The 20,027-nt window shown below is 35.5% G+C and overlaps 2 protein-coding genes across 2 annotated transcripts in view; one reads left to right on the top strand and one right to left on the bottom strand.

Annotated features, from left to right (window-relative positions):
- The window catches only part of LOC110466067, a 40,784-nt gene that overhangs the window by 9,645 nt on the left and 11,112 nt on the right, over window positions 1-20,027 (bottom strand). The window contains exons 10-12 of the mRNA XM_021522343.1: window positions 4,158-4,503; window positions 2,694-2,788; window positions 892-967 (exon numbers count right to left, since the gene is read on the bottom strand). Of these exons, the coding sequence (XP_021378018.1) occupies window positions 892-967; window positions 2,694-2,788; window positions 4,158-4,503 (517 nt within the window). The remainder of the gene's footprint in view (window positions 1-891; window positions 968-2,693; window positions 2,789-4,157; window positions 4,504-20,027) is intronic.
- LOC110466083 (peripherin-2-like) lies at window positions 8,821-13,096 on the top strand. Its single transcript, XM_021522378.1, has 4 exons — window positions 8,821-9,546; window positions 10,471-10,705; window positions 11,051-11,186; window positions 12,503-13,096. The coding sequence occupies exons 1-4, from the start codon at window positions 8,978-8,980 to the stop codon at window positions 13,060-13,062; spliced, it is 1,500 nt and encodes a 499-aa protein (XP_021378053.1). The 5' UTR covers window positions 8,821-8,977; the 3' UTR covers window positions 13,063-13,096.

Consider the following 20,027-nt stretch of genomic DNA (forward strand, 5'->3'; position numbering starts at 1 on the left):
ATAATATTTAATTACCAAGTTTATTAAATTGTCAACTTCCGCATCTGGTTCGTCTGCACAAATTATACCAAAAATAAATTGTTTTTTATTCAATGAGTAGTTGATATGAAAAATTTGGGTTAACCTCTCAAAATTATGAAGCAATCTTTTAACTTCTTGGCAGTCCCATAGAATGTGTTCAATAGTTTCCCGATGTGTTTTACAGAAAGAGCAAAATGAATTTTCAACTAATCCCATTTTAAATACAAGAGAGTTAGTAGTTAGAATGTGATGATTGATCCTGTACTGAAACCATTATAGTTTAGAGTTTTTAGTGATTCGGAAAGGAAGTTTATAGATCTGTTTCCATGACTCCTCACTGATAGTATAATTTTCCCACTTTTGTTTGCCAGTTGGTATAACATTGTTTTTACAAAGTATATTGTACATGTCTTTAGCTCCTTTCTTACTTTTAAGTATAATTATTAAGTTCAATGGGATATATGGGTACGGTACTGATATATGTGTATTAAATTGTTGAAATTGATGGAGGTCTTTTGAAATTACAGATACTAAGCCCTGGTATTTTAGAAAATTGCATCGTATATTTGTTTGAACAATTTTGTACAAAGAACAAGATGCATAATGTATAAGCTATTAAAACAGGCTGCATTATAAAGTTTGTAATGTGTATATATGTATACATGGGTATTGCATACTTATGAGGTACTCTGACCATCAATCCTGAGTACTTGTATATATATAGCCAGACCTTTGTAAAGGAGAGGCAAAGTGTATGTGGGTAACATGTGACAGACAATATTCATTATCTAGCAACTCATTTTAGCTAGATATAACTGTTGTTGGTCATAGTTATCGTCAATAAAACAGACCAGTTACTTGACATCATACCCAGTTTCTTATCAGTTTCCGCTTCTCCAGTTGCCATCGGCACATAGCCCTTCTTCATTATTACATCAGCAAGATCCTTTAAAAAACAGGGAAATGTTAATAAAAACAATTTGCATTTCAAGCACAAATAAAACATTCATTCTTGAAATTTTGGTTATGTACATGCATTAATTTATTAAAACAAACAAATTTGATACCCGTCATATAACTTCTCATTTTAATATTAGCGCTCACCATTTACATATACTTCAAAACAATTCACTGATTGAAAGAAATTTTTTATCCATATACCAGAAATATCAACAGCTGTTTCTTTTTCAAATGGCTTTAGTGGAATACAAACGTCTTTTTTGGTAGCCACAAATTGAAATATCAAAACTGGCCAGATACTTCAAAATAAAATGTATAATAATGTTTGTAATAACTTGATAATATAAATGTATAAGCTGGACTTATTAGGAAGACAATGAATAATGTAAAACAAATTATGTTGAGTCATCAAGTTATGAAAAATAATGTTACATACATGTGAAACTTAAAATAGACAAATTAGAAGAAATGAAACTTAAGGAAAAAAGTGAATTACTTTTTGTGCTTTGAACTTGTGTAAGTCTACAATCAGTACTTAGCAAAGACAATGATATATTCTTTGAACATATTTATATGAAGAAAATGTTTTAAGAATCCTTCATCAAAATATCTATATATAGCATTAGCAGATACTGGAAGTTCTGCCTTGGAGCAAATTTCTGGTACCTAAATATGTTATGAATATTTATGACTAATTTGGAGAAAAAAACAGTTGAAATGCTGACAGACAATAGAGGTTAACAAAGTTGGCAGCTTTGTATTGCCAACCTGTAAGTTAAGTTTAGAACACTGTCGTGAAGGTAATTTTAGCTGCATCCTCTTTATCATATATAGAGTTTGCTTCCCTTTACACTTCTATAACAAAACTATCATACATGATGTAGGGTGTTGATTCCTCAAGTGGTCATTATTTCATTACGATGTCAAGATCTAAGTACTTGTGAAGGTCATCATATGTACCTGTTACTAAGTCATTTTGTTGATATTAGCTTAAGGGTTTGTCTATATCTGTCCTAGGTTCCAATATGACCAGGACAATTTAAGCACCATTAATCAAGTATAAGTGCATAATAGGGTCATGTCTAAAGTGATACAGGTCGCTGACCAAGTAGTTACGGCCATCAGACTGATACGGAGCCTAAGCTTTAATACCAAGATGATAAATGGCTGTACCAACAAATGACTGTAGTAATAACCCTGAATTATATATACTGGTAAGTTTTTCAATACAATTGATAAATCACTGCAGGGACTAACCTAAATTAAGTGTTTTAATACACGTAAAATTTAGAATGTCATTTACCCGACGGTAATAGAAAAAGTAAATATCCTTTTATAAACATCACAACATACTCAAAATATATTTGATCAATTTATAAAGATATGAATATAATAAAGGTATTGGTGTCTGTGTGAACTTATCACTCGAGCTCACCAGTTATTTAAAAGTAACAAGAAATTTTATTTATTTACTTAGTTTTTTAACACATTTGACCTCTGTGACCTTGAATATTCATTTTCATGTTAACAATTGAGCTCAATTCAAGTATCATGAGACAATTATTACTTTGTAATGTTAGATAAACATGATAATGTGACATCTTTTATGCATTTAGGTAGCATACATCCTTAAGTCTTAATTTAGTTTTAAATATATAACGACAGGTTATAATTTCAAGTACCAAGTATATGTTAAAAGAATTATTGTTTACCTCCGGGTCATGGTTGCATACAGAATCTTTGGAGCAATCGCCCGTGTCCTTGAAGGATGAACAAAGTCCTTCAGGTAGATCAGCATTGGTGTCATCTGTCATTAAAAAAAACAATTTTAATATCAGAATTATCATTCAAATGATTACATACATTATGCATTACATCACTACATTACCTATCCCTTTTAATCTAGCATGTTTTAGATAGGAAGATTTGAAGTGGTAGCAATGGAATTTGACATTGCCTATATTTGGGTTTTTATTATCAACATTCACCACAGAAGTCAACATAAATATTGTGTACAATCCTGGGATCAATATAGACTTAATTCACTATCGTTAAGGGGTAGTCCCCTATAGAAGAAAATTCCCCTGTTCTTATAAATTCCGCCGATGTGCTTCAAAATTCAGCTATTTTAATAAGAATAAAACTAGTGAAAAGTGCTATATATTTGAGAGACGGGTGGCATTATTCAAAATGACATTCACATATTCTTATATACCATCAAGTAAACCTAACGAATTAGATTGTTATCTACAATTTGCTTCTTGTTTATACAGACCAGGTACTTATGCTATGTTATATAAACATGAACATCATTACCAAATAACTGATTAATATTACAGCAGAGGCAGATGCATGATTGTTCTATAACGGGAAATTACAAAGTGCCTGCCTATGATTAAAAGAGATTGGGACAAATTGGTTGTTTGAAACTAGTTGAAACTAGTAGAATGTTTGTAGGGAAGTTGAAAGACATGCAATAATCATTAGATCATATAATGATGCTGATGATATGGCACCTATTGGTTGTTTGAAACTAGTTGAAACTAATAGAATTCTTGTAGGGAAGTTTTAAAAACATGCAATAAACATTAGATTATAATGATGCAGATGGCACCTATTGGTTGTTATTCAATGGCTGATCGAGATGATCATTTTTTCCTAAAGTTAAAACTCATATTATTTAGTCTTTGGGGACAATTGCATCATAAACTGGCAAATGCTAAAGCTATTGAAAGTGGCTGATAATGAAATGCAATATTCAAATTCCTCAGTAATATATTCCAGGTTAAAACTGTTAATGAAATTTTAGTTTTACAACTTCATCATGTATTGAAACATTGAAGCACACACTTTAGACAAAATCTTTCCTTTTTACTATATTCAGAAATAAATAATTATACCAAAGGGAAAACGTCCAGTTATCTTTTCATCAATGACTGATCCAATCAGGATTAGATAAAGCTAAGACTCAGTAATGTCTATTAATCATTTACTGTTATAACTCCATTTCAACATTTACTGTTAGTGTTATAAATCCATTTCAACTGTTCAATGTAAATTTCGTGATTTCACATGTTGGAAATCATAAAAAAAGGCGAAATTGAAAAAAAACAATCAACCAACAGTTGTTGCAGTTGACGCTCGTTAAATATGTGTGAGTGTAAATGTTTGTTTACCACACTGAGAGGCGACTTCTCCCACAGCCAGGAAAACATTGGACTGAAGTGCTGTCAACTGTGGTACGAAGTTGACGGGTTTCAGCGCACAAATACTGCATGATTCTCCTTTTACTGGCTCGAGTCCCTTCACTTCAAACACCTGAGTAGTCCCATCTTCGTTCTCCACTTGAACGTTTGCAATTCCACAAGATTGCTCTGCATGGTTACTTAAAACGATGCATGCAAACACAAACAGAAGTAGTTGGACCGCCATGTCATCAACTAATCCTACCTCCGTATGCTGAAGAGCTCTCAGCCATGCCCAGCTTCTGAACTTTAGCACGGACTTTGATAGCCACAGTAGCTATAGGTTCGAGATAATGGACCGGGCTGGTGATAGGCTTAACGTCATTTTGCTACGAACAAGCAAACATCCTGAGAATTTTCTTCAAAAATTATGTGTTTTCACCATTTTCCTCAATTTTNCCCCCCCCAAATAGGTCTCTGGATCCGCCACTGTATTTCTGTATTTCACGTCTCTGGCTACCGACAGTAATTCAGTCTAGTATGGATAAAGCAAGACATATATTCACATTTTTATTCTAACAAACATTTGATAGGCCTAGTCTGCCCATAATATATACATAATTATATTCCAATTTTGTATTTCATAGCTCTATTTTTTCTAAACGCGATATTTTTCGGTTGATTTCTCCAGTGTTCATCTATTTCATGCTCAGATAGTGTATCTGTCATTGCGTTCACTACATTCGGTAGAAGCACGGAACTTCATAGACTTTGTTTATTGTACAACAATTAGGATTAATCATTCTTGTTGGCCCGGCTGTTAGCGCCCAGGAAGTCTTAATGTTGGAGGAAACTGTCGGGAACCCGGAGAAAACCCACGTGGTCGGGCAGGTGCCCCCATAACATTTCACGTCCGATCGGCGAATCGAACCCCGCGGCCGCCTTGGTGAGAGACAATAAGCGCGCTATATCCACTGCGACATCCGATCATCCAACTGAGCTAATCTAATTGCGTGGTGGGATGTTGTGCATGAATAAACAATTTCTTAGATTAAACCGCGAATACCCTTCATATATTTTCCAGTTATGGACTCGTGTGTTTGAACCTTCTTTATTTTTTTTACAAGTATGTCTGTGACTTCCATTATTAGATATTTTCCGTGTATGATAAATTTGAAAGCCATGGTACTTGTTTCGTTGCTCGACCTTGAACATTTTCTATTGCTGCATGCTTTTCTAAATTGGGACACCAAACGTGATTTGCAAACTCTAGCTATATATGACCATAATTTAATTTGCTTTATTAATATATTTGCATATGTGTAAGCTTATCAAATGTTAGATCAACATCTATGGGGACTCCGATAACTTTTTCCGACTCCACGAATTGTAATGGTTACTCTATCCGACAACGTCTGTGTTTCACACATGCATCATTTTACATTTGTCCGGAGGCATATGATTTATGTATAATAAAAACAGAAGTGGTATCAGCACTAATCCCTGTGGAATACCACTTAATACTGGATTCCATTGAGACGTTTCTCCGTTCACAACGACACTTTGTTTCCTTCCAAGCAAGAAAACTTTTATGTGAACGTGTTTGATTATGATATTGTGTGAAAACGGAATGGAAGAATCTGTCCATGGTCCGTTTGAGTGATATCCTCTTTTTTGAGTTAACAAACAAATTAAAAATATTGTCTGTTTTGGTTGTTTTTGAATTTGCGTATTTTCAGAACTCTTTTGGATTTTCCTTTACTTGTGCTATTTTCATCTCATGTAGTTTTACTGCCTTTCTGTGAAGTGTCCTTACTTGATTTCTTACCTGGCAATATTCAGCATAAACTTTATAACCCCGTGAACTTTATAATTAGAAACCAGTTCCATTACCTATAGGCTTTCTTTTGATTTCGTCATTTTATCGAGACGCGTTTTGTTTTCACTATCATTTGGTTTTCGCGGGGACTTCATTTGCTCTGTCAGAATTGTTTCTTTCTTTGATATTCCAATAATACTTTAAAAATTGCTCAACATCTTTCTTGCATTCCAAGAAACCATTTTGCCAGTTTATATCAATTTTCCAAGAAAGTTCCTGAAAATTATCTTTCTCGTACAAATACCGATTTTTTTTTCAAATTCAATGCTCAATTCACAGCGTGAATCAACTACTGAATGGTCACTCCAAAGGAGGGTTCGTTTGTACAGTTTCAATACAATCGTCTTTATCGGTTATATCATCGACACCGGGATTATCCGCGACCCTCCCTCTTTTCGGATTTCACTTGATTTTGTTCTGTATGTAGACATCGATGCGTGGGAAAGTTTGGCGATTCTTTCGAGTTAATAAGGGGTATCATATATATTCGGACAGGAACATTTTATCTTATTTGTTTTTGGTTCGACTTTCGAAATGGCGATGACGACTGGATTATCCTGTAATATACTTTTTTTATTAATGCATCTTATGTTGGGTGAGAGAATCTGCATTTGTGAATATGATACTTAAGGTGGCTCCACACATCGTCATCAGCGTTCATTTTCGTGACGTACTTCCGGAAAAAGTACTCGGACTCAATTATCTTGATCGAAATGTGCATGTACACCGTGTCGTCATTTCCGTATTGCGTATCGGGCATTCAATATCGTAGTGCAAATTATAGTAACACCTGGGCCGTTTTCGTTTAAACGGTCAAACCGATCGGACCACTGTTGTTCGTTTATTAAATAAGGTCGGACCTAGTAATCTGATGCTGCTTTCAGGCGAGCTTGCAAGGCCTGTATACACATTTGCAGGTCCGCCAGGATTTATACCCGAAATCGTTACATTTATAAACGGTCAAACCGGCTGCTCCGCATAAACGAACAGGCCCCTGGTAAACAATAGTACACGTGCGTGCCGATGATATGTCAACACCCGATATCGAGATTTTACCGGGAAATGTATAATCACACGTACTTCAGGAATAAAGCTTTCCAATTCATAGACATAAACAGACTCACGGGAAGACAGTGACATGAGACCAGACGACCTCAAGAAGGTCATATAGGAAACACATGGAATGCGGACGTACCAACCTCATATGTGCATATCACGTGCTTACACGAGTTCATAAGCTGAGGGAGTTTCGCTCTGTCGATTAAATCGTGTTTACAAATGTAGTCTACTTACTCTGTGAAAATAATGTTTTGTAAAATATCAAGATACCTATGAAATGCATGTGTGAGGGCACGTGAGAACGGCATACCATGCGATAGCCTCTGGTCACATATGTACCTGACATGTAATTATAAATATACCGTGAGTTAGCGGACTGTGGAATGATGTCCAAAGTGTACATGACTGAGGGTAATTTGGTTCCATTAAAGAACAATAAATTGATAATTTTGATATCATATTTTTGATTTATTTCCATCATTTTTGTTATATGTAAACAGAGACAACTGTCATTGTGTAAATGTCACCCCTCTGCAAAAAGTTCCGATTTTTTTCAAGGAAGATAACTCTCACCCGGATCAAAGTGATTGTAAAATGTAAAATAAATTAATTATAAAGCCATTGTGTATATTTTGTTCAATTTCCCACTCTATATGTATAGAACTTTGTGTCCTGGGTGCTTTTAGCTTGTAGATAATCACTTTTATCCGTACAAATTCAATAAAAAACACTTTGTGTAACATGTGTTACATATTTTGCGATAAATAAAGTATTTGTAGGGTTAATTAGAAATGCTTCTTTTCATTCTATTATTGTTGTTATTGTTCCGAACAATGTCACACACAGAAAAAACCGGAAAATATTAAAATTGACGAAAATTCAATTTTTTAGTATTTTTTCCAAAAAAGTCCCCAAACCATCGGAGTGTTTAGATTTTCATAAAATCAACTCTACATAGTTGCATAACCATTATATGAAAGTTTCAACGAATTTTGCTGGTTAATTGCGAAAGTGTGGAGCCACCTTAATGCGCATAATCTTTTGTCGGAATATTTTAATGAGTTTGCTCTTTCTTCACCTTTATTGTGCTTAAGTCCGACGACTTCGGGCAACGTATTTTCGTGCCCCCGATTTTTTTAGCCTTATTCATTTTTATTTAGTTGACTTTCTCTCCTCCTGTATGGGTCATATCATTAGGGACACTTACTCTTTTAATTGTGTCTTCTGTTTCGTCGGCGAGGTTTTTCAAAATGCTCATTTACATAGTTTTGACTTGTTGACTTGACTGACCGTACTTTGGTACTATCTAGTTTCATACCCTTTGCTATATCATGTTCTTATTCGACGTTCCATGAATGAACCGTCTTTCTGTTTCCTAGCTTCTGGATTTTCAGAAGCAGCCTCCTTGATGTTCACGGAGTCAAGTAATTAGAAGTCCGGATGTTTTGATTAGGTTTCAGAATAAGGTTCCACAGTATTCACAGGAAATGTATACAACGGCACCGTAAATAACCCACCCCACTCGTATTAACTACTATTAACTGTATGGGACTGGAAAAAAACTACTGATATTGAAATATATTGACAAAATATTAACTGGTATATATTTATCCGTTCTGATGTTTGCGATAAACAATGTTATTAAAGCCATATGGGTAGGCTAAAGGAAAGACGCCCTTTCTGCTACACAATGCGACATGAGTGCTCAGTACCAATATTATAGTTTTGGTTATGCACGTCATCACATTCTGAGGATCCCGGACGTCATAAAACCATGACGTCATTTACGCCAATATGACGTTGACTTTCCAAAATGGCGGACTTCACTTCCTGATTATCGGATTTTCATTCACTAACATTCAGCTTTCCAAATATGGGTTGTCCGGAGATAGAAATGAACGAAGGGTCAAGGCAGATGACCGCGAAACTGTCCGGAGTGTTGAATACGTTTTGTGTTTTGCCGTCACTGATAGTTCTTTCTGTGGGCGCATATATACAAGTGGCCATCCAGGAGCAAATAAGTATGATTGAAGGTTTCAATGGTGACGTTTTACCTGCCTTCATGATTATTTTTGGATTTTTTGGTGCAGTTATCTGTTTATTTGGTGGTAAAGTATGCTGGACAAACCAGCAATGTTCGAAAAGAATGGATTGGAGCAAATATTTGTTTCCACTTGTCATTGTCGAACTCATTTTAGCCATTTTCTTTTTCGTGTCGGCTATTATGTGCTTTATTCAGATTTCAATGTTGGATTCATCTTTCGAAAAGGGTCTTTCATCTGCGATGCGTAGCTATAAGAATGACAGGGTGAAGAAAATTGAGCTAGACAATCTTCAAATCAGTTATAAATGTTGTGGAGTCAGGTCATATACTGACTGGTTCCATGTCAGTTGGATCCACGAGGAGTACATATCAGAAGAAAAGAAAAAGTTGTTGGCAAGGTAACATTCGTTCGTGCTCCGCTTATATCGCAAACAATTTCTATGCCAATGTTCTAATTAAATCTACATTATATCTATATTTTTTAAACTCCCATTTGCAACTCATTAAAGGTAGTATCTTGACATATCATAGCATGGAACCGTCTCATTTTCACTTTATTTGAAGAACGCAGAGTAACTTATTAAATTTAAACTAAGTAGATCTAGGCATAGATATGGTGGAGTATTAGGGCCACTTTTGTGTTGTTTTTGTTTGCTTGACTGAGGATTTTCTTTGCCTGGTCGTCGCGACGATAAAGCAAAAAAGGTGGCCTTTTTTCCTGAAATGGCGTTTTTTCCACAATGACAAAACATAAAAGTGCTGTATCTAGTGCCAAAAAAGTAACAAAAAAACGCAGTTATATTCTAGAAATGAAGTTTTCTCCTATTTGCTATTTCACGACGAAAAAGCGTTCTTTTTTTGGGGAAAAAAACGACGCTTCCTTCGATTCCCAATCTCAGCTCAATGAGCTTTTTTCTCTTAACCTGTTGACCCTATCATATACATAATGTTATGTTAACGTTAGACGTATCATACACAACGAGTGAACAGGGTAAGAGAAAAAGAATCATTCGGCCCCTGAGGTTAGATTAGGAATCTCAACCCTCGGGGAACGATTCTTAAATTGTCAAACACTCGGCAAAGCCTTTGTTTGGCTTCTTTAGAACCTTTTCCCTCCGGTTGAGATTCCCATATCTTAACCACAAGGGGTGAGCTATTCTATTAATCTTTCAAAGCCCCGGGCATGACTTTTAAGAATATTTCCCCGAAGGTTGAGATTAAACCTTGATCCTAAATGATTATTTTCCTCTAACAACAAATACCAGAGGTGAATTCTTGAAATGCATACGTTGATTTCATAATTTCCCCCTGTGTTTCTATAGTTACACTGCAGACGGTTACCTGAACGATGACGTGCCATTCAGCTGCTGTGTTGCTGACGTGTTACGCCCGTGCATTCACCATCACGTGCACGACAACGATATGCATTATAACTACGACTACCGCGCCAAGGTGACGCTGTACAGCGTGGGGTGCAAGGACGTGCTGTTGGATATATACGGCAACCGCCTACTTACAGACGTCGGAGCTCTCGTTTTGTCCATTTCGTTCATACAGGCACGTATTCCGTATTTTTTTTAAATCTGAAAGTGGAAACATAACAGTTCGATTTTGTTCGGCGTAAGGTCTCTAGCTGCATGGTAACCATCGTTTTGAAATAAATGTATCCACGGTTGTTCGTAGGTCCAAGTGGTATACTGTCATGAACAGATAACATGCTATATTACCAATCTATTATATCAATTGCTATTGTCAAGTTAAAAAATTAATCAAAGTGTAGGTTTATATTCGAAAATGTTGCAAAAACTTGTGAATTCGTAGCTAATATTTATTTTGTTAACATTCAACATATGTAACAATAAAATGGCCTGTTTAGTGGACGTCTCTCCTTGTGTGTTACAGATGATAACAGTGGCGGTGATGCGTCTGCTGCAGACGTCAGTGGACGGATCACTAGAGAACGATGACCCTGAAGATCCCTCAATCGGGTACATCTTCCCATGCAGCGGCAAGGTCGCCATTAAAGCTGTCCAAAGAGGTAAATATTATATACATTTATCAACAGCTGGCCAATCTTGTCACATTTGATTCTTTTCTGTAACGACGAACAGTCCACACCAGAGTTCTTGATTAGTAAATGTCTTTCCATTTCATGAGATTGGTGAAACTTGTCGTCTAAAAGCTTTCATTTTAGTAATGCTAGACAAAGTGGGTTTTTTGGTTCCGGAGTTACGGGTCTCATTTTTACCAAGTTTATTTTTACACAATGAAGTAGAGCTGGACACGATACATTTGACCATATAGTATCGTATTCATTTTCGGGTCATTCCATCCATGGCCATTGAAGGATTTTTTTCTGCAACATGACAGACTGTTTGATTTCCTCCCGTTATTATTGTACCGTGTCTGATATCTCTACCAGCTAATTCACGAGATTGTTGTATATGGTAAGAGGTAAATACCCTTTCTCTTTTCATGTTATTTCCTCAAATGTCAAGATAATTCAAATCCAAGTTGATGAATTCAAATTGATGGTTTCCGCTCCTTATTTTCTATACCATCTTCACAAAACTAAGTCAATGGTGAGAGTTTGCCGATAATTCTGTTTCGGGTGGCTGTTGTTATGAACGGTCACGACCATTCAATGGTCAACTGGCTGATGATTACCGCTCAATGAATTCAGTTTTTAATGCCATCTTTGCAAAACTCCAGAAGGTTGTAGTTCTTGGCCAAAGGTACACGCATTTTCATTTCGAGCCAATCTATCCAAGGTCAAGGTCATTCGAAGTTGATTCTTTTCACTAAGTGTACTCGTATGCTGTTGATTAGATAGACACATATACTTTTGGGAGCCTGTTTTCAAGGTCGAGGCCACTCAAGTTTTTTCTTCTTTATCCGATAAGAACCTCTCCATAACTTCTATTTTTATAACCACAGGGACATAACAATTTGTTGAAGTTTAGCTTTGTTTGGACCACAATTGATTAGTTCAGGATATATTACACATTTTGGGGTTAGGAAACGTCTGAGAATTGAGGTCACACACATATCCAAGCTGTAACAAATTCTCAGGTCCCTGCCTGTGCTTTTAACCTGGTCAACAATTATTTCTGAAGGACACCCCTTTTTTCTAGCTGCAATCTCTGCCATATGTAAATATTCTGTCTGGCGGCCCACAGATCGGCTGTCAAGATATATAAACTGGTTAGTTGAGCTAGACATTATCTGAAACTAATCCTATTTTTGTGTTTATTATGCAATATATAAATGTCGTTTGGAGTAAGCTTTGGACAAATGCCCTGAAACTAAACAGGGTGTAGATTGAAGATAATCAAAAATCTATTTGATCTCCAGAGGTGAAAACGTTCCACAAAAAGGACAGGAATGCGACCAATGGTATTCCTGGGGACCCCACCACAGAGCCCCTCCTCGAGGACAAGGATGATAACAGCAGTATTGATACAGACAACATTTCACTCAATTCTTCCTTTGAAGATGAAGGTGTTTACGAGGAAAACCCTCCTCCTGCACCAGAAGAAAATCTGTACACGACCATTAACTCTGCAGAGATGCTGAACTATCCAGAGTCGCCACGATACACATCCTTCTCAGGTATTGGAGGTCAAGTTCCAGCCCCTGACCAATACCCATCTGGTCAGAATGGAATACCTAGCCACCATGTGATGAGCAATGACCCAAATGGTCAATATGGAATGGTCAGCAACCACATGATGGGCAGTTCTCAACATGGAATGCCAAGCAACTACATGATGGGGAGTGACCAACAGGGAATGGTCAGCAACCACATGATGGGTGCTGAGCCGTACGCAGCATCGAGCACCTACATGGCCCCTCGAAGAACCCTCACCTATGTGAATGAGCTACGACAGGAAGGAGACATGACAAAAATGTAAAACATCAAGATATATATGTGAAATTCTGTTAAAACAGACCTATACTGAAATAAAAATGAACCCTTTATAAAACAGAAATAAAATACAACTAGATGACATCATGTAGTTTTACACTTTTATTGAATGAATTTCATTTACTGATACAACTATATCACACAGTGACACTCTCTCCCATACACAAGCATGCCTTTTCATAAAACACCTGGATTTGTCTCCTCTCTCTCACATCACTTCTCTCTCTCTCTCTTCTAGTCCTACAGACAGTCGCTGGACTACATAACTAACATATAGGTGGGTAATGTACCGTACAGATCAAACATATTTATAAACAGTTAACAGACATGATATATGAGATTGTCAAATAATAAACAGCCCAAGTATAGAAAAAGAAATTCCATTAAAATCAGCTACAATATCATATGTTCATTCCTGGAGGATGTTGACTTGTCAAGTTTTCAATTCTTTAACTTGTCACATTATAATATCTTGTCTTCAACAAGAGGCCACCCTCAGGAAGTCCAAAATGTGGTCTCTTTACACAAATGACCTCTTAATACAAGTTCAGTTCATGATGACATGACTGCTATGGGGAACATTTAAAGTTGTCTCCTAACAAAGGTGGTCACAGGAACAAGTTTGACAGCATCAGGTTTACAAACCCAACACAAAATTGATTTTGAAAATTAACATACATTTAAATTTGTAAAACAAGGTTAAGTATTGTGAGCATACCATATCCAGATCAACTCTAGTACAGTAAATGGATTAAAGCCCCTAACTCTGTATATAAAAGGGGGGTTGGGGGTGGGGGGTGGGCACCAGAACCAATTTCAGTATGCATCACAAAGCCATATCTTGAGTGACAGAGTATAGAAAATATGCCCTGGACAAATTGAGGCATGGAAGGATGGATACACTGACTAACTGATTAAAGGAGAGCAAATTTAAACCAATAATTCCCAGACCCAATCAGACCAGTTTTATCACAAGTTCCTTCTCTGCAAAAAGCAATGAAAATGAGAGTTTAAGTGGGAAGGAATCTAAATGATAATTTTTATCTAATATTTACCATTACAGTAAAACATATTTACTACCAATACAATTATTACAAATCCCCGCTTCATAACAAAGTCACATTACATTGTGACATATCCAAGAACACCAGATTCTAGAACAAGCAAACTAGTTTTTCAGTCCCTCTGGGTGTGTTATTACCATGCTTGTCGCACACCATATCAGTTGAACAACTTTGAATTTAATTTTCATGTAGTGCTTAATTTTCCCTTGGAAGTTTATAGAAGATTAAATTGTTTTTTGCCGGAAAAATTCAGTCAATTTTATTTTGCCATCATAATTCTGAGGTTCAAATCACATCCAATAATTCAACAAAAGATGGTGCTCAAAATAATTTTGTCAATTATTTGAGACATGATTTAAAATCTTGAAATGCAGTTGATATTTCTGTTTCTCTATCTCAAAAAGGGTGAGTAAATTTATTAAGTCTCTGTGCCATGAATTACTATAGTAGCATGAAAAAATGGAAATCACATTTTTGTACCCATCCACAAATACATCTTTCTCTCAGAAAATCCAGTACAGTTACATACATGTCAACTAGGGTAAAATTGATTCCCTTTAAACAGTAACACTGACAGTCAGCACTAAGATGTATACCACTAATCTATATACAGTTTCATATGTAAAGGATAGAAAAGACAGACATGATCACATGACATTACTGCATAAATATCCTGCAATAAGCCCAGGGGGCCTACACATAATATCTCGCTTACAGTAGGGGAATGGTTTACAACAGAACAATGATATAGCTTTTGTTTGCATTTCTATTGAACTGCAGTTGATGTAGGTAGGCTTATTACCAGGCATGGGTTTATTGCCAGATAAATACAGTAGTGCTGTGTATTTGTGAGGTGGAATGTATTAATTATAAAAACGAAATCTAGGACCTCGTGTCGCTGACAATATAGGTACGCATTCTCACATGCTCACATTCTTATCAAATATTATTAAATGAAGTGCACAAATTTTGATGTAAAATTGTACAATTGTACACGATAATATGATGATATGCATTTATAAAACTTTATACAATCTAATAAATGTTCAATGAAGTTTTTAGTGTATGTTCATGAGTGACAATTCAGCTGTCGAACATATATGTAATAAACACTCATCAAAGTGCAATAAATGTAAAGCTCAACATAAAAAGACATTGATTACAGCATATTAAATAGTAAATCCATTTACAAACTGTGATCATATTACTCTTAAAATGACATTTTCCGTTAAAATGTAGGACCAAACATCCACCTAAATGACCAGAACAGGACCCAATGTCTGACAATGATAAAAAGTACTTAATTTGTTCTTAAAAGACTGTTCTAACACTGCTGTTAATTTTATCATTTGTACATGTACAAACATCAGTAGAAGTTAGGGTAACTGGGAAATTTCCCTAAATTGATGTTGGATCTTTAATTTCAATGAAACTAGTTCATTAGAAACTGTCTAGACTAGTCAAAATGGTGAAGTATTAAAAAAGACCAATTAAAAAATGGTTTGAAAAAAATGAGGACGTTTTAAAAAAGGGCATGACAAACTGATAAGTGTACAAAGTTTCGTTGAAATCAGTATATATTTTATTTTTAGAAGGAGAGGTACAGACAAATATTGTCAATGGCAAGACATGACCAGGAGATTCCAGTATCCCACTAACTTCGTTGCATGGGATATAACAATGAGTTTTGTGGTCTTGATCAACAGTTAGCGTGAACATGAAAATTAGATGAGATGCACATTTGTATAACAGTTTTGGTTCCGATCAATATTTGGCATGGACTTGGAAAATTGGTTCCGATCAATATTTGGCATGGACTTGGAAAACAAGATTTATTATCTCCTCTCAGGACCATAAAGCTCTGATCCATATAGCTAGTATTGATCAGTATGATCAATAAAACCTTAACCCTGAAAATATGAGAAAGGGTAGAGAAAAGAAGTATAATTTTACAATCAATGACACAAATATGTCTTCACAGACAGATATTCAGGCAAAGTTCTTTGTGAATTTTAAAATATTTCATATCATTGCTAGGTTTATCTGGTTAAATAAGGCAAATAGTTTGCATTGATGTATCAGATCTTAAGAATTACTTGACCTACTTTTAATGTAGTTCCAACATTGATTTATAATCCAATGTGTTCAGTATGTAAATCTGTTATCTACAGACCAAATGGTTCAAAACAATTAAGGTTTTCCTAATAATCAAATCCCTGTATATATGTACAAGATATTGCAGGGGTAAAGGTTAAAACAGAGTGACTTGTATCTCAACAGAGATATCCAGTACACATAGCATACTTACCTAACCTATTGTAGACATAGGGACTTAGCTTGAAGACAAAGTAAACCAATTTCTGGTCTTACAGTTTAACAATAAAGGCAAAAGGGTTATTTCAAGGATTCTTTCATGATCATCTGTAGTTACAGAGAGCTCAATTCCTACTGATGATGTGAACCCTAGTTACAGAGAGCTCATTTCCTACTGATTATGTGAACCCTAGTTACAGAGAGCTCATTTCCTACTGATGATGTGAACCCTAGTTACAGAGAGCTCAATTCCTACTGATTATGTGAACCCTAGTTACAGAGAGCTCATTTCCTACTGATGATGTGAACCCTAGTTACAGAGAGCTCAATTCCTACTGATTATGTGAACCCTAGTTACAGAGAGCTCATTTCCTACTGATGATGTGAACCCTAGTTACAGAGAGCTCAATTCCTACTGATTATGTGAACCCTAGTTACAGAGAGCTCATTTCCTACTGATGATGTGAACCCTAGTTACAGAGAGCTCAATTCCTACTGATTATGTGAACCCTAGTTACAGAGAGCTCATTTCCTACTGATGATGTGAACCCTAGTTACAGAGAGCTCAATTCCTACTGATTATGTGAACCCTAGTTACAGAGAGCTCATTTCCTACTGATGATGTGAACCCTAGTTACAGAGAGCTCAATTCCTACTGATTATGTGAACCCTAGTTACAGAGAGCTCATTTCCTACTGATGATGTGAACCCTAGTTACAGAGAGCTCAATTCCTACTGATTATGTGAACCCTAGTTACAGAGAGCTCATTTCCTACTGATGATGTGAACCCTAGTTACAGAGAGCTCAATTCCTACTGATTATGTGAACCCTAGTTACAGACTCATTTCCTACTGATTATGTGAACCCTAGTTACAGACTCATTTCCTACTGATTATGTAAACCCTAGTTACATACTCATTTCCTACTGATTATGTGAAACCTAGTTACAAAGAGCTTCATTCCTGCTGATTATATGAACTCTAGTTACAGAGCTCAATTCCTACCCATTATGTGAACTCTTATTAATTAAGAGCTCAATTCCTACTTATTATGGGAACCCTAGTTACAGAAAGCTCAATGTTTACTTATTATGTGAACTCTTAGTTACAGATAGCTCAATTTCTACTGATGACGATGATAAAACATTTGGTTAACCAATAGACTTGTGGATTGTTTTTTAACAATAATTATACGTATACCTTGGCCCACAAGATACAGCCTACACAAAAAGTGGTAGCAGTCAGAACATTCATTATCACAGATGTGTTGACAAAATACTGACACTGTTACAGTCCTAACATATATACTGGTAGCTTAAATATAGTCTATTCCCAACACTTTCCAACTGTATTATTATTACATGTAGACATTACTATTTTTCTTTATACTTTCCTGGGTAATTCAGTTCGCATGAAAATTGTGAACAATTTGTTAGATATTCCTTCTATTTCTAAGTACCTAAGAAACTACATCAAGTAGAACAGACTGTACCTGTATAGAGTATCTTACTTTCCACACACATGACATTAATGAATGAATGGTGATAATCTTTAAATCGGCATTAAAATGTCTGTACAGGGCCATTCAGGGCTAGTGAGGTGAACATATGATAAAATTAAAATTACAACATACAGTTCACGAATAACGTACACATCAACATATGAATTCCTTTTACAAGGGCAAGTCAAAGAATATTCTATGTTTATCAGTTCTTGTGTGGTGAATCTTTTGATTTTCACCAAATAATATCGATCATGTGACAAATGTATACCCGATTTTCAACATGTGACATTTACTACTTTAAAAGCTTATGTACAAACATATAACACAGTGGTGAGAGACTTTGAAACTACCCTCAATAGCACTAATTACCAGGTAATGTATACTACACTGATACACGCCAGACACACCTTACCATGATTCCTGTGTTGTTTAGGAAATTAATCAATAGCACTGAACTTGATCTTTACTCTATATACTGTAAACATATTTTAGCGCATTCAAATTTAAGCACATTATAGAATTTTAAGGTCAGCTCATTGATGAAATGGCGAAACCACATTTTCCACATTTTATTTCAAGTGCAAAAGGTGCTAAAAATATATGTAATACTGCTAATTATCTAGGTATATCTACAGTATATGCATGAGCATCTTTGACTTAAAAGGAAAGGAAAGCACTGTAAATCACAGAGATGCTCAAAGGTTTTCATACATGATTTTAATAAATCTGGGATAAAACCTTTGGGACAGCAATAGATGCACTAAATTATTTATTTAAATGATTATTTTGATAAAGTATAACTTCTAAGGTGGGGGTCAGGCTATATATTGCCAAACGTTATTGATTACGGTACTAATGAATTTTAGTCCAATTTTACAAATTCATTTCTATCTAGGCTGGTATCAAAATATAGTGATAGAGTTGATAACAAAGCTCAATCTCTAGAATTTCATTACAGACTATAAAAACATTTGGCAAAGAACTTTGGCAATACATTCAATCTGTATGTGTACAGTTAAAAGAGTAAGAACAGCTAATTGGTTCATAAGTGACAGGTACATTGTATTGGCCCTAAGCTGTCAGATGTACATTGTATTGGCCCTAAGCTGTCAGATGTACATTGTAGTTATACAGATCAAGTTTGTGCATTCTAAAGCAGCAAGTCAAGCTGACAAAAACATTTTCTACCAAATAATTATGTAGGTTTCTCCCAAATAATTATGTAGGTTTGTAGGTTTCTCCCAAATAATTATGTAGGTTTCTCCCAAATAATTATGTAGGTTTCTACCAAATAATTATGTAGGTTTCTCCCAAATAATATGTAGGTAGCACAAAAATGATGTTAAACAGCAGTCATGTTAGGGTTTAGGATTAATATATTCATTGATTGATGAGATAGCCTTGGGTTTGGCAAGTAAAGAATCTTACTCTGAAGGTTGAGATTTGCTAACATATCCCTAATGGTTCTTTTTCTCTTGCCCCAATATGACAAGTGCTTGTTTTTCTCTCACCCTAAGACAAAACGTTTTTGGTAAAAATAATACTTTGCATGTCAATCTCCAAACTAGATGCATGATATGACGTCATCCGCATGTAGAAAGTGATACTTTAAATTTCATTCTACTGTCACCAAATAAATGTGGAGGTTGTCTCACCTTGTAGCAGCAAAAGAAATCTCATAAACATTGTTATTATAAGGAGGCACAGAAAGCATTATTTTTCATATAATTTTTCAAATTTCCTATTTTGTTTACATCAATTTAAGACAATATAGGGGGAGAGAAAGAGTTTACAATTTGTGTCAGAAATACTGAAATTCTCACCTTACATGTTGAATTTGCTGTCAGAACCTTGGCAAGTCTTGGCTCCGACACCAAAGTTCAAGGTAAAATTTCTGTATCTCTCACACCTACATCTGACAGACTCAGGGCTCTGGTCCTCAATCCTGACACATATCATTTATTAAACTGCAGACCAAAATTTTATTTGCAAATACTGTGAAACTGACCGGGGCTTTGTACAGTGAAGAAAAAAATGCATTTTCACAGATTTGTATAAAATTACATAAAA

The sequence above is a fragment of the Mizuhopecten yessoensis genome, unplaced genomic scaffold (genome assembly GCF_002113885.1).
Source record: "Mizuhopecten yessoensis strain PY_sf001 unplaced genomic scaffold, ASM211388v2 scaffold11115, whole genome shotgun sequence".
Taxonomy (NCBI): domain Eukaryota; kingdom Metazoa; phylum Mollusca; class Bivalvia; order Pectinida; family Pectinidae; genus Mizuhopecten; species Mizuhopecten yessoensis.

Coding starts and splice junctions, on each gene's coding strand:
- LOC110466083 (XM_021522378.1), top strand. CDS start 8,978: ATGGGTTGTCCGGAGATAGAAATGAACGAAGGGTCAAGGCAGATGACC. Junction 9,547..10,470: donor AAGAAAAAGTTGTTGGCAAG/GTAACATTCGTT, acceptor GTGTTTCTATAG/TTACACTGCAGACGGTTACC. Junction 10,706..11,050: donor TGTCCATTTCGTTCATACAG/GCACGTATTCCG, acceptor TGTGTGTTACAG/ATGATAACAGTGGCGGTGAT.